General features: G+C 36.7%; 1 protein-coding gene across 1 annotated transcript in view; it reads right to left on the minus strand.

Moving 5' to 3' along the window:
* POLA1 (DNA polymerase alpha 1, catalytic subunit) overlaps positions 1–25,273 on the minus strand; it is a 72,935-nt gene that overhangs the window by 27,685 nt on the left and 19,977 nt on the right. Inside the window, exons 11-23 of the mRNA XM_021716418.1 lie at positions 21,871–21,983; positions 21,006–21,122; positions 19,486–19,560; positions 18,476–18,614; positions 17,633–17,787; positions 13,007–13,091; positions 11,315–11,376; positions 9,812–9,901; positions 7,013–7,129; positions 4,907–5,082; positions 2,700–2,829; positions 2,098–2,217; positions 937–1,036 (exon numbers count right to left, since the gene is read on the minus strand). Of these exons, the coding sequence (XP_021572093.1) occupies positions 937–1,036; positions 2,098–2,217; positions 2,700–2,829; positions 4,907–5,082; positions 7,013–7,129; positions 9,812–9,901; positions 11,315–11,376; positions 13,007–13,091; positions 17,633–17,787; positions 18,476–18,614; positions 19,486–19,560; positions 21,006–21,122; positions 21,871–21,983 (1,479 nt within the window). The remainder of the gene's footprint in view (positions 1–936; positions 1,037–2,097; positions 2,218–2,699; positions 2,830–4,906; positions 5,083–7,012; positions 7,130–9,811; positions 9,902–11,314; positions 11,377–13,006; positions 13,092–17,632; positions 17,788–18,475; positions 18,615–19,485; positions 19,561–21,005; positions 21,123–21,870; positions 21,984–25,273) is intronic.

A 25,273-nucleotide genomic window follows, 5' to 3' on the forward strand; every position in this document is an offset into this window, starting at 1 on the left:
TTACAGAAGAGGAAACTGAAGTTACTGAGGCTTACAGAGGTTAACAGGTAACTCAAGATCACATAGAATTCAAACCCAGATCTATCTAACACCAAAGTACTATTGCTCTGTTTCATTACAATTAATAATAAAATCACTTTTTTCAAAAATGTCTACTCAGAGATCAAGTTACTTGATAAAATTCATACGAATCCCTATGCAACAATATTGATATACTTAACATTACCACTAAACTATACAATTGAAAAAGGTTAAAAACAACTTTTTTAAGATTCGTTCAGGTAACCCCTTGTGCCCCCTCCTGCTCTGGGAGCTTTTCTGTCCTCTCAATAAATCCTGCTTTCCCACCTAAAAAAAAAAGTTCTTTCTAGCTCTATGTACCCAAAACATCTTCTTCAACAATTATGACAACAGGAAAAGTTACTCTTCCTGTTAAAGTTAAATTTGGTGGTTACTATCTGTACTTTCTGTGGCAAAGACCTTGCTCACAGAGTGGACAGAAGACAAAGGTACGCTCCTACCACAGAAGAACCAGCTATATATATACTGGACCAGGGGTTGACAAAACTAGGTGCAGACCAAATCCAACCTTCTGTCTGTTTTTGTACAACCTATGAGCTAAGAATAGCTTTTACATTTCTAAATGGCTGGAAAAAATAAAAAACAGAATATTTCATGACATATGGAAACTATATGAAATTTAAATTTCAGTGTCCATACAAAAAAACGTATTGGAATACTGCAAAAAAATTTCACATTAATTCCATATCAAGTGACTGGCAAACAAGATTTTCCCAGAACAAAAGATAATAAGGTCATTAAGAGACATTTGCTGACCTATAAGATATAATTCAGGTCTTATAATTTCTCAAGCCTACCCCTACATTAAGAAATTCCTTAACAACAGAGGCAAATCAATTTGCTGCCCAGCCTTACCAACTTTAGGGTCCAAAACCAAGCCTCCAGCATAAGCTGCTTTCTTACGTCCTTTCTTATATTTATTGGTATCGCCATCAATTTCTTCATCTTCATCACCCTAATATCAAATGGAAAGAAAACTTCACCAGTCAATCAGGAATGAACAAACTAATACAAAAGTTTTACAATTCCCTCTTTTCCAACTGCAGTACTTAGTTCCAACAAACATGATTTACTTTTAGTTAGTGGTCCTATCTGTAGGGAAAGACAGCTATTCTAATACATTCATAAATCCAAATGAATACCAAGCATGATAGTTTCCTAAACAAATATGCAAATTCTACTTTCAAATGGTGCTAAAATCACAAAAATTTCATAATTTTAAGTCAATGGATATTTAAAAATACAACTTTTCATATTATATAACATTTGAGGGTATATCTTAAATTCACTATTCCAACAATCATGATATAAAAATACAAACTATTTCATGTGGGCCTTATCATTACTCCCATTAATATGAACACCATAAAATAAGTACATCCATATACTGAAAATTCATCCCTAAGTAGTTTATTAATGACCAACATTCAATACCTCAGCAGAAGTTAAAGTCCTCTAAATTAATATTCCCTATACCAATTTTAATAATGTACATAAATAAGCAAATATAAAAACCTGAATCACATTTTAACATTCAATTTCCATTCTGAATAAGTTACTACAAATGCTAATAAAACAGTAGCTAAGCTAAGTTTTCATTCCTAAGTGATAGAGACCACTTCAGAAACCCAATTGTGGTGACCTTAATCATACTAGTACAGAAAAATGCAACATAAAAATAAAGGCTCATAGGTTTCAGAAAATAAAAAGTTTAACTGGTATTTAACTTTGGGTAGGGGTACAGGGTCAAAACATTTTCCATGTATGGTCACCCATCAGAGAGGTCTAATGCTTTCCTCAAATAATTTCATATTTTACAAATAACTTTGTCTTTACAGAGAAAAGTAGAAAAGGAAACGAACACACAAACACAAGGAAATAAACATGACACAATACAAACACACAGAGGATGGATTTTTTCGGAAGCAGATATTATCACAGCAAAAAAGGCTATCTAGGTAATATAAAGGCGAGGGGGATAAGAAAAAGCAAAATACCATACAATTTTGGACCCACCAGTTTTTGCTGAGTCTTTCTGAAAATCTGCTTGTCAGGCACAATATAGTTGTTTTCATAAAATGCATGAAGCAACAAGAATTCATTACGCTCGGACCGTCCACCCATCAGTGTCCTGGACTATTGAACAGAATTTCTTTTTAAAACTTGAGCTCAAACCACAATGAACAAAAGCAACTTTGAGTTGTTAAGTTTAATCACAGCACCTCCTTCAAATTTATTCCTAATAACAAGGGCTGCTTTAAAAAAAAAAAAGGTACTAAATTATTGCTAACATTTTCTTTAAGCATTATAGTTAAAGGAAACAAAGAGAACTTAAAATACAACTTGGCTATTCTTTACTCTCAAATGGACCACTCCACCAAAAAGATACATCCAGATGTTAGAGAGACGATCCTCATGTTAGCCCAAATTTCAACACGCTGCACCTGGCATTCCTCCCCTTCTCCTAACCAGTTCTTCTTTTACAAAAGAACCCCAGCTTTCAGAATCCAAGTTACTCATTTTATAAGCATGCATTTAGACTCATTATCATATAACAACTACCCCAAGCAAACACTGAATCCAACAGGAAATGCTTTTTCCCCCTAAGTTAAATTTACCATAATGTTCCCAGCGATGTTAGTGATCTGCAATGCTAATGGAAGAACATTTAGCTCACACATGATCTGCAAAATGAACCTGGCATCTTTCCAGGTATGTTCCAACAGGTACAACAGTTGAGAAGATTCACTGTAAGTAAGAATGAAACAGAATCAAGTAATTAAAAGAAATAATGACTTATAATCAGAACTTCATAAAATATTACAAGAAATTCTTGGTATAAGTAAATTCAGAGCAATGGCACCTTGGCTTGGGTAACAATTTAAAATAAAATCATTAAGTATGTAACTAGGAATTCATTCATACAACTGATCCCAATGCCTTTTTCCAAACCACAAGAAAGTCCCATAAGATGAGATTATATATTAACTGTGAACCTGAAAATTACCTAAATCCTTAACTCATTCCATCCAGTAAGTATACATTGCATGTGCCAAGCACTGGTGTTACCAAAACAGACAAAAAGCCCTGTTTCTCATGGGGGAGACAGAGTATAAAAAAGAAAAAAATGAAATATATAGTATGCATAAAATGCTGAGTGTTAAGGAGAAAAAGTTAAGAAACAAAGGGAATATTAAGTATCAGAAGCAGAGACTAAAATGTTAGTTAGGAAACTAGGGAAGATTTCACTAAGAATAAAGACCCAGAAGACGTGAGGGAGCAAGTCTTATATTAACAGATGAATTTTTCATCTAAGGGAAGAGCATTCATATTAGAACAGAACATTCAAAGGCCCTGAGATGAGTACAAATCTGGCCGTTCCAGTACTAGGAAGGAGACCAATATGACTTGGATCAGAAAGAATAATGGAAAGAGGAATAAAAGTTAAGGACAGAATTAATGGCACAAAGACATATTGTATAGGACCGTGTAAGTCAAAGTAAGGATTTTGGTTTTTACTCTGAATAAAACAGAGTCACTGAAAGATTTTGAGCACAGCACCATATCTGACTTAATTTTAGCAGAATAATTCTGGTCCTGAATTGACATTATACCACAAGGACAAAAGTAGAAGACAGGTATATAAACCCAGTAATACTGGAATAAGAGGACAGTGGCTTGGACAAGGGTGGGTCCAACAGAAGTGAAAGTAGTAGTCAGATCTAAATATTTTTAGAAGATAGAGCTGACAGGATTTCCTGATAGATCTACAGTCAGATGTCAGAAAGAGGAATCAAGGATGCCTCAAAGGTTTTGGGCTGAAGATGACTTTGGAGGTTTCCAGTGGTAATGTAAAAATACAGTTGTCATTAATTTGGAAAGACTACAGGAAGAACCTGGGGTAAAAGATCAGGAACTCATTTTCGAACAAACTGGAGGCTCATATTAAAAATCAAGTATGATAGGTAAGTAGGTACACTGAGTCCAGAATTTAGGGAGGTCTAAACTGAAGATACATGGGTGAGAATCATCAGTACCCACATGGTATTTAAGTTCCTAGGACTCAATGAGATCACCTAGAGAGGGAGCACAGACAGAAAAGAGAAGCAACCCAAAGAAGGACTTAGAAGGAACTGGCAGGAATAAATGAGAAATGGCCAGAGAGGTAGGAGAAAGAAATACACAAACATATCTCTACATAACTTAATGACTGCTCAGTTTTTATATTTCCAAAATATCTACATTAATTCCTGAATAAATGAATTAAGAGTAGAAATCTAAGCCGGGCTCGGTGGCTCAGCTGAGGTGAGTGGATTGCCTGAGCCCGCGGGTTCAAGACCCGCCTGGGCAGGCGAGACCTCATCTCTACAATAAATCAAAAAATTAGCCGGGCGTGGTAGCGCGCGCCTGTAATTCTGGCTACTCAGAAAGCTGAGAAGGAAGGATCGCCGGAGCCCAGCAGGTCGAGGTTGCAGTGGCCGGGAGCGGCCACTGCACTCCAGTCTGGGAGACAGAGTGAGACTCCAACTCAAAAAAAAAAGAGTAGAAATCTAAATTTCATATCAATTTCCAAGCTACTGTTAGGAAACATCAAGATGGTGTTAACAAAGGCAAGAAAGATAGATAAACTGATCAAATTAGAATAATTCAAGAGGTGAACTAGTTCAAATTATGAAAGTAATGGAAAAGATGGTAGTACTAATGTGAAGACAAACAATTTCCCCTCTACAGCACCAATGGCTCATGTCCCTTCAGCCTAAGGATAGTATTGGCTTCCTGCTGTTAATTTCAAGACAGACAAATTCAAAAGAATCCAGGCTCATACCTGTACATATTTCGTACATTTTCTATTGGGATTACAATCCTTTCAGTTCTCAGAATTTGTTGAACAAGTTCAGACAGATGGTAACTTTTACAACGAATCAACTCCTTTGCTGAAATTTCCACATCACAGATCATTCGACCACAGGTAGCATTTCTTTCACCAAATCCACCCCGGCCCTACAAAATGGGGACAAAAAACAAATTCCATGAAAGAGCAGAGACTGAGAATATTTTGTTCTAACCTATTTCAAATCTGGCCCCAAAATTATAATGAAGAAACTCTCATTCTTCCACTTATCAATCAAATATTTTTGAACATTTACTATGTATCTGACACTCTTCTAGGTGTTTGGGATATAGCAGTGCTCAAAATAGAAAAGATTCCTGACCTCATTTGAGACATGTAATAAAAACCAGACATCATAAACAAAAAATTACAGTTTTAGGAGGCAATAAGTATATGGAAAAGGGGGAAAGTAGAGCAGGGTGAGGGGAATCAAGGAATTTGGGAGCACTGTACCCTAAATAGAGACCTCACTGAAAATATGCCATGTTAAGAAAATCTCAAAGGGGATAAAGGTAAAGAACTAAGTAATTGTTCAGATGAAGTATTAATAACGACTCTACCACTTTAAAGATATGAATAGGGAAAGAAGCAAGAGCAGTGGCCCCAACTCTAATCTACAACAGCAGAATCCTCTAAAGAACATTATAAAAGGTATAGACTCCTAACTTTTCTGATGAGGCAAAATGTCCGTTTTATTTATAGGCTTTAAGTAAAATAAGATTTCAAATACTGAGCAATATTAGGTTTAGGAAAAAGATGCTTTATACAAAAACCACAACTTCCACACATGAAGCAAGCAGATAGAATGAAAAGTACACAGGCTTTGAAAGAATCAGTTAGGCCCAGGTTCAAATCTCAATTCTTTCCCTTACTAGTTACATGATCTTGAACAAGTTACATTACTCCTGCAAGAATTTCTATAAAATAAAATCAGAGCTGTTATGAGAGGTATAAGTAACACAGAAAGCATTTAGTCTATTGTTTTCTTTTTTAATCACAAGATTTAATCAAGCAATATTACCTTATTATACATTCAACATCAGCTCCTTTCCATTAATTCTAATTCTTCAAAAATTCTTATTCTTTTTTTTTTCTTTGAGTCAGCATCTCACTCTGTCACCAAGGCTGAGAACAGTAGCATGATAACAGCTCACTGCAGCCTTGACCTACTGGACTCAAGTGATCCTCCTGTCTCAGTCTCCCAAGTAGCTGGGGCTACAAACACGAACCACCATGCCCAGCTAATTTTCTTTTCTTTTCTTTCTTTCTTTTTTTTTTTTGCAGAGATGAGGTCTTCCTATGCTGCCTAGGCTGCTCTAGAACTCCTGGGCTCAACCAATCCTCCCGTCTCCCACCTCAGAGTCCCAAAGTGCCGGGATTAGAGGCTGAGGCACCAAATTCTTCTTGAATGGCAATGCTCAATAATTTCTGAACCCTGCAACCCTGCCCTAAGGGCTATCACTTCTGGAATGACAAAATGAAGGTAACATGTTTGTGCTATCTTTAGTCACTACTCCTGAATGCCAACCGAGGATTTCAAAAACTACCAGAGGCTTTTACAAACAAATACTGAATTCAAAGAAAAAGATGTTTAATGCCAGTTAAAAATGTACTATCATAAGTTCCTATCACAAGACAACCAATTCCTATTTTAAAAAATAAAGTATGGCCGGGCTCGGTGGCTCAGCCTGTAATTCCGCACTTTGGGAGGCTGAGGTGAGTGGACTGCCTGAGCCCGCGGGTTCGAGACCAGCCTGGGCAACTTGGCGAGACCTCATCTCTACAATAAATAAAAAACTAGCCGGGCATGGTAATGCACGCCTGTAGTTCCAGCTACTTGGAAGGCTGAGGCAGAAGGATCACCGGAGCGCAGTAGGTCGAGGCTGCGGTAGCCGGGAGCGGCCACTGCACTCCAGTCTGGGTGACAGAGTGAGATTCCAACTAAAAAAAAAAAATAATAGCAAAGTATGTTTCCTTGTAGTTCTACCCCATACAAAAAAAAGTCAAATAAGGAAGTAGGATTTTGAAAATTATTATTACCCCAAGCTTTGGCATGTTGAGTCGCTTCAGTCGACCTATCTTGGACCAGTGAGGAACTTTGCACACATTAATTCTCTGCAGTAGTACTTCCAGTTCAAAACCATAAATATTATGACCCTAGTCAGAAAAAGAAGGCAGCCGATAATGTTATAACAAATGCAAATTAGAGGATTTATCTTCATACACACAGAATTTCTTTGCCCTTTCTTTTTCTGGTCTCTAATTGAAGACATCATGCGCTTACCTCCGATTGGGGTCCTTTCTTCTTCAGGAATTTATTCATCAGCAGCATTCATTAGCCTTGACATTAACAAGGCTGCTAAGAAGATTGCTGGAATAAACTTTATTTTATCCTAATTGATGCAAGGTTCATACGATGTCTTTTAATTTGCAGCTCATGCTTCACAGTCTCAGAGGCAAATGCAAATTTAATGTCCTATACTTTTTATGTGATAAGTAAAAGCTGCATTCAAACAATTTCATTTTGCTTCCTTAAAAACACAGAACCTGCCTGTGTTGTGTGACAGCTTACATAAGACTTCTTACAAAACTCAGGAACTACATTTTGATTCTTCCTTAAAAAATGAGTTCAAACACTAATGATTTAAATCCTTAGTCGATGTGCAACAAGATAAATATATAATACCACTGAATAGTTTTTAAAAACTTGTTAAAAATAAGGAAAAATACTGTACAGAGCAATCAGATTTTTCATTTCTATAATAATTTACAATTTCCAACATGTGAATAACATGGTTCACATGTCTGTAGTTATAAAAAAATTAGATGAAGCCGGGCTTGGTGGCTCAGCCTGTAATCCCATGCCTTTGGGAGGCTGAGATGAGTGGATTGCCTGAGCCCACAGGTTTGAGATCCACCTGGGCAGTGAGACCTCATCTCTACAATAAATCAAAAAATCAGCCGGGCGTGGTAGCGCATGCCTATAATTCCGGCTACTTGGAAGGCTGACGCGGAAGGATCGCCGGAGCCCAGCAGGTCGAGGCTGCGGTGGCCAAGAGTGGCCACTGCACTCCAGTCTGGGCGACCGAGTGAGACTTCAAATCAAAAAAAAAAAAATTAGATGAAGATTAAAATAATTTAGATCAATAAATATATTTAGTTGGTCATTAACTTTAATTAAAAACATATACTACTGCTTAGAGTAATCAAAACCATAGAAAGTAAAATGGTGGTTGCCAGCAACTAGGGAAATGGGGAGTTAATGAGTACAGAATTTCAGTTACACAAGATGAAAAGAGTTAGATGGATAGTAATGGTTACACAACACTATGAATGTAGCTAATACCACTGAACTTCACACTTAGAACATAGAGAGTAGGAGGGTGGGAAGAGATGAGGGATGAGAAATTACTTAATGGGTACAATGTACACTATGTGGGTGACAGTTACACTAAAAGCCCAGACTTCATCACTATACAATATATCCATGTAAGAAAACTGTACTTGTACTCCTTAAATTTATACAAATACATATATTCAATTTGTGAGTGGGTGTATATTCAATTTGCCTATATCAAAAAAAAAATAGTCGAGATGGTTAATTTTATGCTATGTATATTTTTCCACAAATATACATACATATATATATATATATATATATATATATATATATATATATATACACACATACACTATACATATATACCACATCACTATATAAATATGCCAGTTTTGTCTATTAAATCCAAAGGCCCAAAGACCCCTAAGGAGGTCTCATTTCCAAATTATCATGCCTGAAGGATCAGGGACTCAAATTCATGCCAGAATTTCATTTTACATCTGAATTCTCACAGACTTGGCTCTAACACCCTAAGCCATGCCAGGTATCCTAGGCTCCGTGACATTTCCTTGGGGCCCAAGATATTGTTGGAGGCTAATTGAGGGTCTAGTGAACAGGAGCACCACCATACAACACTGTAGACAGAATCTTCTTGGCACTTTAAATATGGGTCCTGAAATATTTAAGGGAAGCTGGTGCAGCGATACTAGTTACAGTCCACAGGCTCTCAGGACGTTAGCTATACCATTGCCAGAAAAGGTATCCAAGACAAAAAATGAACTGAACGTGAAAAAGGGCAAACTTTTTTGCAAGGCTTCTATGTAACCAACTTAAAATATGGGTATTTTATAGCCTACTTTCCTCCAAAAAAAATTCAAAAACATAATTTGATCTGTTAACTCAGAAAAGAAACAAATAAAGAAATTCCAAAGCCTACAAACTAAGAAGGGCAGAGGACATAAAAAGCAAAATATTGCTTTATAAGTCTTAGGATTTGGGGCAAAAACAAATCAATGAATTATTAGCTCTCACTGTGTAATGGGAGCACAGTGGGTTGTCAAAAGAAAAAAAAATTCCTAGTTCAGAGTTCTCAAAGGCATATTTCATAGAGATCCATTAAGCTCACAAAATTGAAATACTTAGTTTTGTAATTTGCACAAACCAAGGGAGTCAATTAACTACTGTGACCACTATACAACTGGACCACTAAGCCAAAATTTTGGAGATACAGTTTACACACGTCTACTTATTTATGTGATCTCTAAATGTAAATAACTGAAGAATCCTAAACTTCAACAAAAAATTCATGGGTTGCTTTTATATTAAAGAAAAAACTACCTTACAGTGGGCTGGGAATTTTTTTCCCTATTAGCAGAAAGTGTAACAATTCCCACCAGTTCATAGCGTCATTTAACTTAAAAGATTCTTTGCTGCTCAAAAGTACCAATAAAGTCACACTGAAAATAACTAAAGAACTACACAATTAAACATCTACTCACCACAATAACATCAGGATCAATTTTGTGAACTTTTGCAAGAAAAAAACCTAGCAGTGTTCTTTCTGTAGCAGCAACCTCAACCTTCACATTCTGTTAAATAAAAACATTATCAGTCACTGACTCTTTAATTCTCAGGTTCTGTACCTTGGCTTCTTTTTCAGCCAGGGTAACATTTTTTAGGGTTAAAAGAAGCCATTCATTTCAAATTAAATAAGGCAAGGAAATTCCTGATTCCAGGTTTTGTGGCAATAATCGCACAAAATCTGAGGAGTTCATTCTAGTAATAAGCATTTGAATAAAGCAAAATTTTAAGTGCTGAGCAACATCAACTGCAGAAATGACCCTCCACAGGGACGTACTTGTGCATATGGACACATTTTAGAGCACAGGAATCAGAGTATTTATCAAAAATATTTCCTATTTAATCCCTGTTAGACTTTACTGTTTATGCATTTACTAGGCAAAGAAATCCCAAGGATTGTAGAAACTGATCTTAAATGATGGTACAAGAACTGACAAATAAGAAACTAGACTAAAAACAAACATATATTTATAAGTGTTATAAGTATACATAAAACCTATAGTCACATAAAAGGCTTCCACTTGGATTACTGAATACAAATCAGGTATTCAAAAAATCCACTCATTAAAACTCTCTTAAAATAGCAGGTGATGGCTATATGATTTTCTATAACTTGGCCAGCCAAAAAATATCAATTTGACTCGAATGCAATTTTCCTAGGTCATTTTACTCCAATAGGTAATTCAGAGCATTTCACAAAAAAATAACCTAATCTAATAGTAACCCCTGACTATTGGGCTTCCCAAGCCAATTTCAAATGAAATAAGTGGAACTTGACAAAAGGGTTTTTAATTTTGTCAATGAAGACATTAAAACTAAATCTACAAAATTTTTAGCACTATCATTTCATAAAACAAGCAACATAATCTCCAAAAAAAGAAATTCTTCAGAATATATGTATTTACCTTTGTGAAAAACTCACTACCTTATACTACTCTGCCCTTTCCCCTCCATTTTATTAAGAAACCATGAAGAATACTGGGAGTTTAGAGATCACTGATTAATTTTGGCCAGCTCACATCAACCGTGCCAATACACGTTCCTTTAACATAAAAACTATTCCCAACTTCACTTGGCTTCCCTCTGGTCAACACTTTCCCAAAACAGTAATCAAGGGATCATGCATTTTGGAAAAGCTTCCAATTAGGCTATTGGAGGGTTTGAGCCTATCTATCTAATAATATAGTGTAGAATCCATTATTTTCAGATGGTGAAACATTTAAACATTATTAAACATTTCTAGTTTTATATTTCAAATACATTTTAATGGGCAAATGCCACAGTCCAATCTAGCAAGAATAGATCTAACAAATTAAAATATAGAACAACCTGTTTCTACCAGTTCATATCATCTTCCTTTTATCTTTCTCTTTCCAAATAGGTGCTTTATATTTAAAAGGAATAAATAATGAATTCTTTACCTTTTTCTCAGTTACTTCTTTGAAAGCATATGGAAAAATACAGTCCTTTGGTTTAGACACAACTGTAAAAAGGGAAAAATAAAGATTCCAACATTCATTTTAGTCCAATTTCAGGTATATATACACTGCATGTTTCCAAACAGAAGTTGTCTTAAATAAAATAATTTCTCCCCAATCCCTAAAGAATTAAGAGAACCATCAGCCGGGCTTGGTGGCTCAGCCTGTAATCCAGTACTTTGGGAGGCTGAGGTGAGTGGATTGCCTGAGCCTGCAGGTTCGAGACCAGCCCAGGCAACTTGGCGAGACCTCGTCTCTACAATAAACAAAAAATCAGCTGGGCGTGATAGCAGCCTGTAGTTCCAGCTACTTAGAAAACTGAGGCAGAAGAATTGCCAGACCCCAACAGGTCGATGCTGGGGTGGCCATCAGCGTACCACTGCATTCCAGCCTGAGCAATGGAGTGAGACTCCAACTCAAAAAAAAAAAAAAAAAAAAAAAGAGAATCATCAAGTATTTCCATTGGTCATGTTGTTGGACCTCAAAAGAACAACCAAGCACAGAACCCTGAGTCTCTACTATTGTTCAAACGGTTTTGATGAAACGTTTGCTATCCATTGAAGTCAAAATGGAGGATTTTAACAGTCTTCCCCAAAGGAAATCTTCCACCACCAAAGTCTCAAGCAGCATACAGTGAAGAAATTCAGTACAACCTTTTCAAAGTTAGAAAAATAAAAATGACTTTCCCTATTACACCGTAAGTATTTTGCCATACACAATAGCTGTTCACACAGTGACATACGTAGAGGAAGTAAATGAATGCATGTTGAAATGAGCTAGTGAGTGTGTTCCCTTCAACATATTTTCCAAGCTATTCTTATCATCATTTTGTTCCATGTGTCCTATCTATTTAAGGGGTAAAATTCACAGCAATCATACCTCATACTCCCTTCTCTGCATGTTTCCTAGTCCCACTTTCCTAATACCCAAGAAATAAGACAAGAGAGGATGCTCAAGTTAATCTCTGATTCTGGGCTGAAAAAGATCCCAGGAAAAATAGATCAATAATGTTATTCTCACTCTATTTTTTTTTTTGACAACAAAATCCTTATCTAACTGGCCAAGCTCTCAACATGAAATATGTCAGGATCCTCCTTGGGAGACAGACTCATAAAACACACATGCAGAACTCCATGGAATTGTTTCATTTGTGAAGCTTATGTACAGCACAACCCAACTCCAATTTGATACTACAATAACCATCCCCCTCCCACCAAAAAAAATAGGTAAATAACTACTTATTCCCGGGCATCTTGTCTCATCACGCAGAAAAAACTTTGGCCAGGTTTCTATGATGGGCTTTTAGAATGGTATCAGGAAAAAAAGTAGTTAAAGTCTAATTTTGACCCAGGAAAAAAATTACTCAATCCCAATAAAGTAACCATTGAAACAGAAAAAAGAAATCAAATTGCCTCCAGACTTCTGTTCCCAGAACAAAATAAACCAACTGATTAGGAGGCAATCAATCCAATAAAACTTAAGTTTCCACAGTTAAAAAAAAATCCTTCTTTAACAATATGTACTAACTACTCTTGGAAACAATTTTTTGAAAAACAAGTTACCGATCCAACAGCTGGAGAAAAAATAAGAAAACTAAAATCAAGCTGTTAGTAAACCAGCTTAAGAAAAACATACCACAAAAGTGTGACTGAAAGGGAGGCCGTGGGGGTGCTTTATCTAATGCAAAACTGTGATGGATCAAAGCTGCCATAGCGATAATCTGCAAAGAAAAGAGAAGAAAAAGAGTTACTAATCAGACATCCACTATGTGTTCTGCATTCTCACCAAAACCAAGAATATTTGAAGATACACATTTAAGTACATATGAATACTTTTTAACTATAAAAATATTTTTAAATAGGCAATAATAAAATTAACTCCTGGCTGGGCTCGGTGGCTCAGCCTGTAATCCCAGCACTTTGGAAGCCAAGGTGACTAGATTGCCTGAGCCCGCAGGTTCAAGACCCACCGGGGCAACTTGGCGAGACCTCGCCTCTACAATACATAAAAAATTAGCTGGGTGTGGTAGCTCACACCCATAGTTCCAGCTACTTGGAAGGCTGAGGCAGAAGGATTGCTGGACCCCAGCAGGTCGAGGTTGCGGTGGCTGGAGCGTGCCACTACACTCCAGTCTGGGTGACAGTGAGACTCCAACTCAAAAAAAAATTAAATTAAATTAACTCCTACATAGTCATCATTTTCAATTACCTACTCATCTATAGCCCTACCCACTTCCTGTCTATCCCCAGTTTATTTTGAAGCAAAACCCAGACCTATTATTTTACCCAGAAATATTTCACCATGCATCTCTATAACAGGGTTTCACAATCTTGGCACTACTGACACTTTGAGCCTAATAACTATTTGTTGTGGGGGCTGTCCTGTGCACTGAGGATGTTTACCAGCATCCTTAGCCTATACTCACTACATGCCAGTATTACCATCTCCCATCCCCCCACCTCCTGAATTGTGACAACCAGAAATGGCTTCAGACATTACCAAACATCCCCTTAGGGGCAAAATCTCATCCTGTTGAAAACCATCACTCTAAAAGATAAAAAGTTTAAAAATATAATCATAATGCAATTATTTTACCTAATACAATTAAGAGTAATTCCTTAAATTTATTAAATATTCAGGCAGGATTTAAATTTTCATGCTTTCTAATTATCTCAATTTTAATTACCAAATAAGGCCCATACTTTAAAAATAGTTGATAAGTAAAACTACAGATACAACCTCCCCCCACCTTTCATTTCCCTATAATTTATTTGTTGAAGAAACTGGGTTGTTTGTCCTACAGAGTGCCCTATAGTACGGATTCCATTGCTTGTATTCCAATAGTGTCATTCAACATGTTTTTCTGTCTGTACTGCTTATAAATTCATAGTTAGGTCTAAAGGCTTGATCAATGTCTGCTTATCTTTACTTTAGTGATATTAAGTCACTGGCGATCATTGCCTAGATCCATTATTTCATTGGGGATTATAAAGTGGTAAGATTCTATCTGTTCTTCATCATTAGCTGAAAACTTTCTATGAAGAGAAACTTCCCCTCATCAATTATTTGGATGTTTGAGGTATATATAGTATGTGTTCAGAAAAGTCAAACTAAATTCCCGATTCACTCCCTTTATTTACCAGGTTCCAAAATAATGAGTTGGTACTCTAGCTTTCTACACAAGCAACTAATATGGTGTTATTATTATTTATGGTATCATTATGAACTCATAAATGGGATGTGTTTCACTCTGTTGCAGTTGTTCTTATCATGCTCACACTGTCCCATCTTTGGCCAGTAGAAGACTCTTCAAGTTGATTCCTGAATCCTTTTGACATATCTTCAGTAGATTTAATATCATTCTTGCTTTCTGGTATGACAAGATGTTCCAGACATATCTTGGACATTTCTTGCCCTGAATCAGCCATTACTCCACAGAATTTAATTTCCTTTATTAGGAAATGGTATGTGGAAACCTCACTCTGGGCACTAGGGGACGGATACTTTTTTTTAAAAATTTAACTAAGTACTAATTAAACTCTTCCCAAATGCTTAACTATTAATTATGGTAATTTACTGTGTTAACTATTATTAAAAGATCAAATCATACACAAAAAAAATCACAGTGAAAATACTACTAAAATGCTGTTAAAAAAGATCCCCAGCCGGGCTTGGTGGCTCAGCCTGTAATCCCGCGCCTTTGGGAGGCTGAGGTGAGTGAATTGCCTGAGCCCGCGGGTTCGAGACCCACCTGGGCAACTTGGCAAGACTTCATCTCTACAATAAATCAAAAAATTAGCCGGGCATGGTTACACGCGCCTGTAGTTCCAGCTACTTGGAAGACTGAGGCAGACGGATCGCCGGAGCCCAGCAGGTCAAGGCTGCGGTGGCCAGGAGCTGCCACTGCACTCCAGTCTGGGCAACAGAGTGAGATTCCAACTCAAAAAAAAAAAAAAAAAAAAAAAAGATCCCATCAATGTCAATAAGGACTTAGAAGGAAACATTAAAAAGCTCCGAAAGGGTGCCTGAACAAAGCGTATTTGTATACCTAACCCTTAACTGCACCCCACAATATCAGAATAAAAAATATTGATTATAAAAAAAAAAGCTCCCACTGATCAAAGTGAGACAAATTTAAGTATCAAAAACACAATAATGAATCCAACAGATGAAAATATACTGAAGGTATATAAAATCCATGTGGTCACAATGATATTCCTTAACAAAGGAGTTACAAAAAGTAACAACAACAAAAATAAATAAATAAAGCATTAGTCCCCACTGCGTGTTAATATATGTCCCCAACTTCCTACTTGAAAAATTGGTAATGGAAGAGAAAAAATTAAGCATTTATCCTGTCTATCTTGTATAAACTATTACAGTGTAACCAAATAATACTGGTTAAAGAAGAAAATTCAATTTCATAGAAAATTTTAACTAATAAAACATGGACAGAATTAGAAAACAACCATTTTACAACTCCTAATGAAATAACTAGTTCAGGGACAAAACAGTTAATAAATGAAGTCATTAGATCAGTGATTCTCAACTGGGGATAATTCATTTAACCACCACCACCCCCAACATCTAGTGATGCCTGAAGGCATTTTTTGACTGTCAAAACTAGTGGGGAGGGTGGTTACCAGCATCTAGGGGGTAAGGTCAAAGATGTTGCTAAACATTTTAAAATGCATAGTACAGTGCCCCCACAACAAATAATTATCCAACCCAAAATATCTATTGTGTCAAGGTTTAAAAACCTTAGATTAGGCCAGGTGCGGCGGCTCACTCCTGTAATCCCAGCACTTTGGGAGACTGAGGCAGGAAGATCGCTTGAGTCCAGGAGTTTGAAACAAGCCTGGGCAACACAGCAAGACCTCATCTCTACAAAAAAATCAAAAAATTAGCCAGGCATGGTGGCACACACCTAGAGTCCCAGTTACTCTAGGAAGGCTGAAGTGGAAGGACTGCCTGAACCCAGGAAGTCAAGCCTGTGGTGAGCCATGAGCGTGCCACTGTACTCCAAGCCTGAGTGACAGAGTGAGACCTTCAACTCAAAATAAAAATTTAAAACATAATAAAAACCTCAGGTTAGAAGAAAAGCTGATAGAGAACTACAATGGTTATCACTAGTTGAATCCTCTAATCAATCATAGCCTCACTAACAGCATTTTAGCCAAACACTGTGTCTTCTGATGATATAATACAAAGTACATTGCACTACTTATAAAATATTTTGTCTAGAAAAGTCTAACCTGAATCTAATAGTCTAACCTGAATCTGATCCTTTAGCAGTAACTTATAGTATACAGGAATATAAAGGATAGAACAGGGATCAGCACACTTTTTCTATAAAGGGCCAGATAGTAAATATTTTAGACTTTACAGGCCATATGGTTACAACCACTCAACCCAGCCACTGTAGTGCAAAAGCAGCTACAGACATGCTATGTTACAACAAAACTTTATTTATAAAAGCATGGTGTGCTGAATGTGGCCCACAGGCCATTGTTTGCCAACCCCTGGTAGGGAGGAAAAAGTTCAACAACACTATTTTTTGAAGCAAATACAGAAAATGGGACATTCTATGAGACAACCAACAGTGATTATCTGATTATTCAATGTCACTGAAAAAACTGGAGGAGGTGGGAGTTAGCTCCCATGTAAAAGAGATCCAAGAGACACAGAAATTAAATGCCACCTGTGAATCCTGATTCAAAAAAACCACATGTTAAAAAACATTCTGAGAAATGGAGTCATGTAAGTATGGACTGGGTATTTTAGATTATATCAAGGAATCACTGTTAATGTTATTAGGTGTACTAATGGTATCATATAAGAAAGTATGCATGTTTTGAGAGAAGCATACCAAGGTATACAGGAGTAAAACAGTGCAATGTCTGAGACTAGCTTTAAAATACTTCGAGAGAAGAAAAGGGAAGAAGGGATAAACAAGAGTGATAAAATCTTGCTAACTGCTGCATATGAATATAGGAAGTTTATTGTATTATTCTCTCTGAGTCCATTTAAAGTTCTCCTAAATAAAAAATTTAATACACAAAAATAGGCCCAGCAACTTAAGTGTTAGAAAAAAAAGTCCAACACTAGACAAATGCATTCTCCAAAATGGAGTTTGGTAGTGAATTAGTATTCTTTCCCCACCAAAAAGAACAACTTTATCATGAAAAAAAGCTGTACAAGTTCAGGCAAGTATTGTATCTAAAACATAGGTACAAAATCTATCCTTTTTTAAAAAAAAACCTCATTTTGATGGTTCTTTGCATTCTGCATTGTCTTCATGCTGACAGACATCACCACAAGTGGAGGAGGACTGACATCCTTAATTACAGTCACCAGGTCTGGTTTCAAAGCCATTGCCTCAACTTTACACCAACTGATTGGCTGATTCAAGAGCTCTGAAGGAGAATAGATACAACAGATCAATAGCTATTCACTGAAAAAGAAAAACTACTATAATTAAGATATCTGTGATTAACTGAGAATTTTTCAACCCTGTCTTCTAATAAAAATAACACATTATAACATCTAACTAAAAGTAGTTGTATGCAAATCCTCACATGTGTGTGTACATATGTTCATTTTCCTGGGGAAAAATGTCTATGGCTTTTATCAGAGTCTCCAAAAAATCCAGGACCCAAAATAAGTTAAAAAAAAAAAACCACTGCCTTAATCATGAAACATTTTTAGAGATTCATGAAAACAAAACAGATGAGAGAAGCAAATACTGACAAACATCAGGCAACAGGCCAAACATGAAAGATTCACACTGAGTAGTAATTCTCATCTTCAAAGGTCAACAGTTCACTATGGAGAACATCAGCTAGCTTCGAAGTATATCCAAACAACAGCATAATGGTCTCCAGGGTTAACTAACACCTTGCTCAAACTAGACAGACAGGTATCACAGAGATAAAGTGATTCCAAATGTATTCCTTTTACTTACTCATGGAAAACTTTGAAGAAAAAAACACAGAAAAGAAAGTGGACACACTAAAATAAATAGAACAATTCCTTAACTTCCCCTTTAAAAACCACACCTATCAGCAATCTACTTAGCAGTGTTTTTAAAGTATTTTTCCTTACGTGGATTTTTTACTTCAAGCCAACAAGGTCCTTTGATCTTTCTGTTCATCAAGAACAGTTCCAAGCTAGACGTGTTAGTCCCAAACACATGGAAAAAAGTTTCTCCTTTCAAATCCTGAGGAAGTTGTGGCATTTCAGCCTGAAAAAGGCAAAATATATATATATCTTTTTGTTTAAAACTATTACTTCACATTTTCCAAAGTCTATATTTGAAATAAACAAAAGCCTCTCTATGAAGCACAGAAGAAATTCCTTTGATATATATGAAATGTAATTTGCCACAAATGAAATCCAAAACAATTCACAGTAGGAAACAAAACCAATTCACAATGACAAAATAATGCATCTTGATGACACCCATTAGAAGAAAAATAGGCCATGAAGCTCCCCCAAAAGAGAATTTCTGTCCAGAGCTGTACATGCCTTACTGATAAAGAATAGCCCAGTAAATACCACTCCATTAGAAGAATGAAAGCAACAGAGTGGGACTCATTGAAAATGCTTCCATGGTACTTTTCATTGCCACTGTCAGAAATACTTTTTCAAAGCTTCCCTTTTCCAACATCGTGAGATCAAAACACTAGAACAGAGGTAAAAGGAGGTTAAGGTCCAGTTAATTAACATCCTGCAGCAATGACCTTGCCTGTCACAGGAGCAAGAGCAGCACTATAGCAATGCTACTGACACTCCTCTCTCACCTTTCCACTGCTCACAAGGGACATTTCAACAGACTAATAATCTCCAACTCCATCATGTGGCATTCATTACACTTGACAAAGAGTTGCACTGTTTCAATTTATTTATTTAAAGATGCATACTTGAAGGCAAGAAAGGCAGTGTACTTAAATTAATTTTATCCATTTCAATTATTAATTACTGTAAATCTACCTCAACGAACTGTGGGCTTGAGGAGACCTGCCAATATTCCTAACTGAAAGCCAGTTGAAAGTCCAAAAATAGAAAAGTGTCATTCTCAAACAAAACCCAGTAATTTTCTTTGTTTGACTTACCGAGTATCTAACTTCCAAGTACTCGGATTTTTCTGGAACATCAGGTATCTCAAAAGCATAGTTCTTTTCCACTGGCTGAGTAAGTAGATATTTTAAAAATCATTAAGACAAAAACTTTGCAAATTAATTGGGCAAGCATTACACACACAATACATGTTCCTGTATTTAATCATCAAGAATCCTTAGAGAACACAAAAGTAAATAAAGCCAAAAAGTCCCCTTTCAACTGGAACAAAAACACCAGTAACAAAATGCTAAAAAGACTTATCTTGGACACCAGAGAACTTAGAAATATTTGCATTCAAGAAGAGCAATGAAAGATTAATTTTTTTTACAATGTTAATACATTAAATCACTTGCTACTCTTTGATATTAAGCAATCCATCTTGCTAGAATAATACATAATTAACATTATAGGCAGGGTGTGGTGGCTCACACCAGTAACCCCAGCAATTTGGAAGGCCAAGGTAAGAGGACTACTTGAGCCCAGGAGTTTGAGATCAACCTAGGCAACATAAGGAGAACTCATCTCTACAAAAAAAATTTTTAAATTAGCCAGGCATGGTGGCATGTGTCTGTAATAGCAGCTACTCAGAAGGCTAAGAAGGGAGGATCACCTGAGCCCAGGAGTCAGAGGCTGTGGTGAGCTGTGTTCATGCCACTGCATTCCAGCCTGGGTGAAAAAGTGAGAGCCCCAACTCAAAAAATAAAAATAAAAATAATTAGCATTATAATTATAGTTCCCATTTACTGAGTGTTGGCTAAGGGTCAAGAACTGTTCTAATCACCTAATATGAATTAACTGATTTAACCCTTCCAGTAACTCTTGAAATAGGAGAGAAAAGTCACTTGGCACTTATCCACGGTCACACAAAGCATAAGCAGTTTAGCCCCAGCACCTATGCTCTTCACCATTATACCACATTGCTTCTAGAATTTTAAAGATTTGACCCATCAGCTACAATCCACAGCTCAAACAGTTAAAATTGTTAGCCTTATCTTCAGTCATTCAATTCTCCCATTATTGCAATCACTACCGATAGCCAGTATTGTCAGTAAGCTATAGCCTCCACAATCATGGCCAAAGGCATCAATATCTCACTAAAATCATGACAAGTTATCATACATATCACATGAATAGAAAGTTTCCATTCTAGCGGAGATAGCAACATAGTCTCTGATTTAAATAAAACCTTACTTAACCTTCTTACCAAAAATACTTTGGCAATAACTAATAGAAACAAGACCAGAGCAGTTTCTTCTCCACTTCAGAATAAGCATAAGACATGTTGCAAGCACTGGAGGCAATTAATTTGCTATGAGTTAATTAATAAAGAGGGGAAAAAGTTTTTACAAACACTATTTTTACATTCATACCTATGAAACTCCCATTCAGTGAATTATAGCCATGCAGAAGGCATTCTGCAAGAAGTAGATATGCAATAACTATTTGCTAAGACGAGAAATGAACAAACAACAAATGAATAAGAGATGGAAAAAATGCATCACCAAATACAAACCTTAGATTTGAACTTCATAATTTTATATTTTGCAGCTATTTTCTCATCAAATTCATCATAAACATCCTTCATCGCAACTGGAGTTCCTGTTTCTTTCCCTGTATTTAGATCAATTTTCTGTTCTCCCAAAGAAGGTAATAGAGGGGGGAAAAAAGTATCTGTAAATAAGACCTTCTCAATCACCAGAAACCCAAGTCTACACCAATTTTCACCCTCACTCATTGAAACAGTCTTACAGGTGAGTTCAAAGATATAAACAGACCCCCCAAAATGTACTAAACCCAATGCTCAATTCCTCTCAATAGCATAATAAAAGCAAATCAAAGATAAAAGATGATCGCACAAAACAGAAGAATAAGTGTTATAAATACTGAATAAGAAATTTCAGAGTTCAATTGAGATGGGAAGGAACTGAGACTGGGAGGGGAGTGGGGTGTTAAGTCCCAATAAAAAAGGAGGAACAAATGAAACTGACCTTGTTAAATGGCCATGGAGAAATTTTACTGCTGACTATGAAGCAAAAGCATGAAAATGGAACAAATGCCATGTCACGTTTTAGAGCTTTATAGTCTCAACTGTGATTATTATGAAAATGAGGGATGAGAGAAAAGAAATCATTATATACTAAAACTCAGACACTTTTACACTCTAACAAGTTTAAAAAACGAGTTATACTTCATTTTTCTACTTTTCCCAATCTTTAATGGAGTTGTTGACAATCAGTAGTCACTAGCCAGGCAGCAAGAAAGAAGCATCAGGGTTGTGGAGAATTCATGGCTCTGTTGAAGGACAGAGTTGGAAGCAGAAAACAGAATGCATGGCATATACAATTACTGAAAACTAAAAGTTTATCACTAACGTTTACCATTTCACGGGGAAGGAAGTAAAGCGTTCGCTCAATGTTTTTCACCATGATGCAACAGCTCACATGGGTTTCAGCTGATTCAATCCAAACCTTGCCAAACAGAAATACCACACCTAAAGAACAACGGAAAAGCACAAGAAAAGAAACATTTCCATTACAGCAGATTAAACAGGCAACATAAAGGCTCACTGAAAAAGTCCAAACATTTATGCCTTCATAACTCATTTGACAGCAAATTTAAATTCACTGCCCACTCCCCAGCACCAGTTCCTTACTCAGCGGTTATGTCTTACTATACTATCACAGTGGTACAATCTGTGACCGCTGGGAGGACAAGGGGCAAAATGATTCTCTAACTCAGAGCAACTATTTTCTCTACAATTAGGATTATCCATATTAAGAGAAGCAAAACAAGCAAAGTATTTTTCAACAAATCTCATATTTAAGCCTCTTGTGAGAATTTAAAAATCTGAGAAAGTAATTCTATTTTTTAGCACTTGTACTTACCAATAAAAATCAATATTCAAGCCGGGCTCAGTGGCTCAGCCTGTAATCCCGCGCTTTGGGAGGCTGAGGTGAGTGGATTGTCTGAGCCTGCGGATTCGAGACCCGCCTGGGCAACTTGGTGAGACCTCATCTCTACAATAAATCAAAAAATCAGCCGGGCGTGGTAGCACATGCCTGTAATTCCGGCTACTCAGAAGGCTGAGGCGGAAGGATCGCCGGAACCCAGCAGGTCGAGGTTGCAGTGGTCAGAAGCGGCCACTGCACTCCAGTCTGAGCGACAGAGTGAGACTCCAACTCAAAAAAACAAAAAAACAAAACAAAACAAAAAACACACCAATATTCATGTATCATATAACTAGTACATCAGTATTTTTCTATGTGTAAAACTGTGTTTAGGAAAAACATAATTTATCTCATATTTCTTATTCCAGATAGCAATAAATATCTCTTAATAGGGTCCTACTATTATCTCCTATTTCACCCTTCTACCTCACAGCTACTTAAGACATCTGGCTAGGTAGTGTTTACAATGTTCCTTTTTCTTCTATTTCAGTTTAGCAAATGTTCAGTAACCAAATCAGTAAATACTTTCCTTTAGCAATCCCTAAGTAAAAACATGCCTTTCTAGACACCAAGTCATTGTTCATGAAAACTGGCTATGAAGAAAGGACTCCAAAGATTTGATAGCCAACTCAAGAGATGGTCACTATGCAAAATTCCAGGTTCCAGAGAGCAGTAATCAACATAGCTACTCAACACAGCCACTTATCTGAGACACTAAGAAAATTCTGGCACATGCAAAGGCTACTGTTCACAAGGCCAATTACTCCCAGTTTCACAAGATTGCTCATCAATGCTTCCTTTTGTCACATGTCCTGGTAGAAGTAAGACGATCTAAGAATTTTCATGTCTGCAGATGATTAAAATGCTTACAAGAGTTGTGTGATTTTCAGATGGGGGGAGAGGCAAGGAAGACAGGGGAGAGGGAAGGGAGGACTGTGGGAGATTAAAAAGAAAAAAATCAGAGTAGCTCAGAAAATTAAAAGTCATCCTCACAACAGTTAAAGATGGAAAAACCAAATTCCATGCAAAGAAAAATAAAGACCCTAATATTGGATTCAAAAATTCAAATAGCTCATTTTACAGTCAAACTAATATCACACTTCATGAAACACATTTGACACTGTTTATGCCTCATTTGCCACAAAAAGATCACAGTAAACAAAGATTACATTCCCCCCAAAGTTACTAGCTGAAACCAGGTGCAGTCAGGATTATTCAACCTTGAAAAAGTCATAATGAAGACAGGATATCTTCCCATATGCAAAGAGTAAGATTCTTTTCATAATTATGGAGCATTCAGCAACAACTGACTTACTTAGAATCTGTAAGAAAGTGAGACACAATAACAGGGTCTTTGGGAGTACTTCGGTTTTATTAGCAGCATTGATTTCACCAAAGCTCAATGATCATTACCTGCTATCATGATGAAACTGTTCAACCCTCTGAGATTAAAGGACTTTTTAAAAAGTTGTCTTATTTAACCCATTGGCATCAATAAAAGAGAAAGATGTGCCATAGCATAGAATGCAACTTGAGAAGTACCACGAAAAAGCAGAGTGGACTGAGAGTAAGAAGCCCAGACTTCTGCCACTAAAGAGGTAACTGCCTTATCTTTTAGAGTGTCAGTTTTTTTTCTAAGTGAGTAACTAAACTAGATGATTTCTGAGGCCTTCTCCAGCACTAAAAATTTTATTTTCCCTTAGCATTTGGATGACAGACCAATGACAGATTAGCACCTCTTTCAACTGCAAAATATTTCCCAATACTGGTTGAAAAAGTCTGTCAATAGCTATGGTCAGTACCAGGAAGTCAACAACAACACATAACATAAATTGGTTGCTTTGCAAATACATCTATGCTTCAATCTTGATCTCCAACACCTGTCACTACAGACCAGCACTAACTGATAGATATTTGTGGTGATGACGGAATTGTTCTGTGTCTGAGCCATCCAACATGGTAGCTATAAGCAACAAGTGGCTATGCACACTTAAAACATGGCCAGTGATGAAGAAGCTGAAGTTTAAATTTTATTTCATTTTAATTAATTTAAATGTAAAGAGCTACAGGTGGCCAGTGGCTACCACCGTGGACAGTGCAGTTCTAGACCCTTGCCCTGTTACTAATAAGAGTTTCAACTAGTAAACAAAAGGTATAAACTCATTTTCACAAAGGAAAGAGGGTTGTTTTTTCTAAGTTTCTATTCCTTAGCAACTGACAATGGCAATCTGAAGCTTCACAGGCATATTTACCTTAGGGGTACACCATCCACTTTTACCCATTCTTACACCCCACAAGGCTTCAAGAGCAAACTCAGTAACAGCAGCAAATGCAACACTGGTTCTCTGAAACCTTTCATGTGCAATGAGTAAAGGGGCACAGGTATAAAGAACAGCAAGATACAATCAGGAAACTATTTCTAGGGCACAAAATTCATAGAAATCAGGCATCAGAAGCCTTGCTAGGAAGTTTGAACTTTATGTTGTAGGCAGTAGCCACAGAGGATTTTTTTAAATAAAAAATGACACAATCAGATTTACCCTTCTGATCACTCTAGTAGTTATGTGGAGGATGACAGCTAACAGATCAGTTAGAATGCTGGTGCAATGGTTTTGAAAGGCAAGAAAAAAATCAGGGGTAATAGTTGTGAGGAGAAAGAGAAGACAGGTTGTCTACTTTAGGAGACGAAAACTAACAAGACTTGGTGAGGGAAGTGAGGAAAACGAAGGAATCAAGGATGGCTCCAAGGTTTCTAGTTTTGATGGGACCATTAATCAAGATAGGGAATGAAATGCAGCATTGAGCAGACACAGCAATGCATACAAAGTAATAC

Source organism: Carlito syrichta, unplaced genomic scaffold, assembly GCF_000164805.1.
Source record: "Carlito syrichta isolate Samal-C Ts95f unplaced genomic scaffold, Tarsius_syrichta-2.0.1 Scaffold308807, whole genome shotgun sequence".
NCBI classification, from domain to species: domain Eukaryota; kingdom Metazoa; phylum Chordata; class Mammalia; order Primates; family Tarsiidae; genus Carlito; species Carlito syrichta.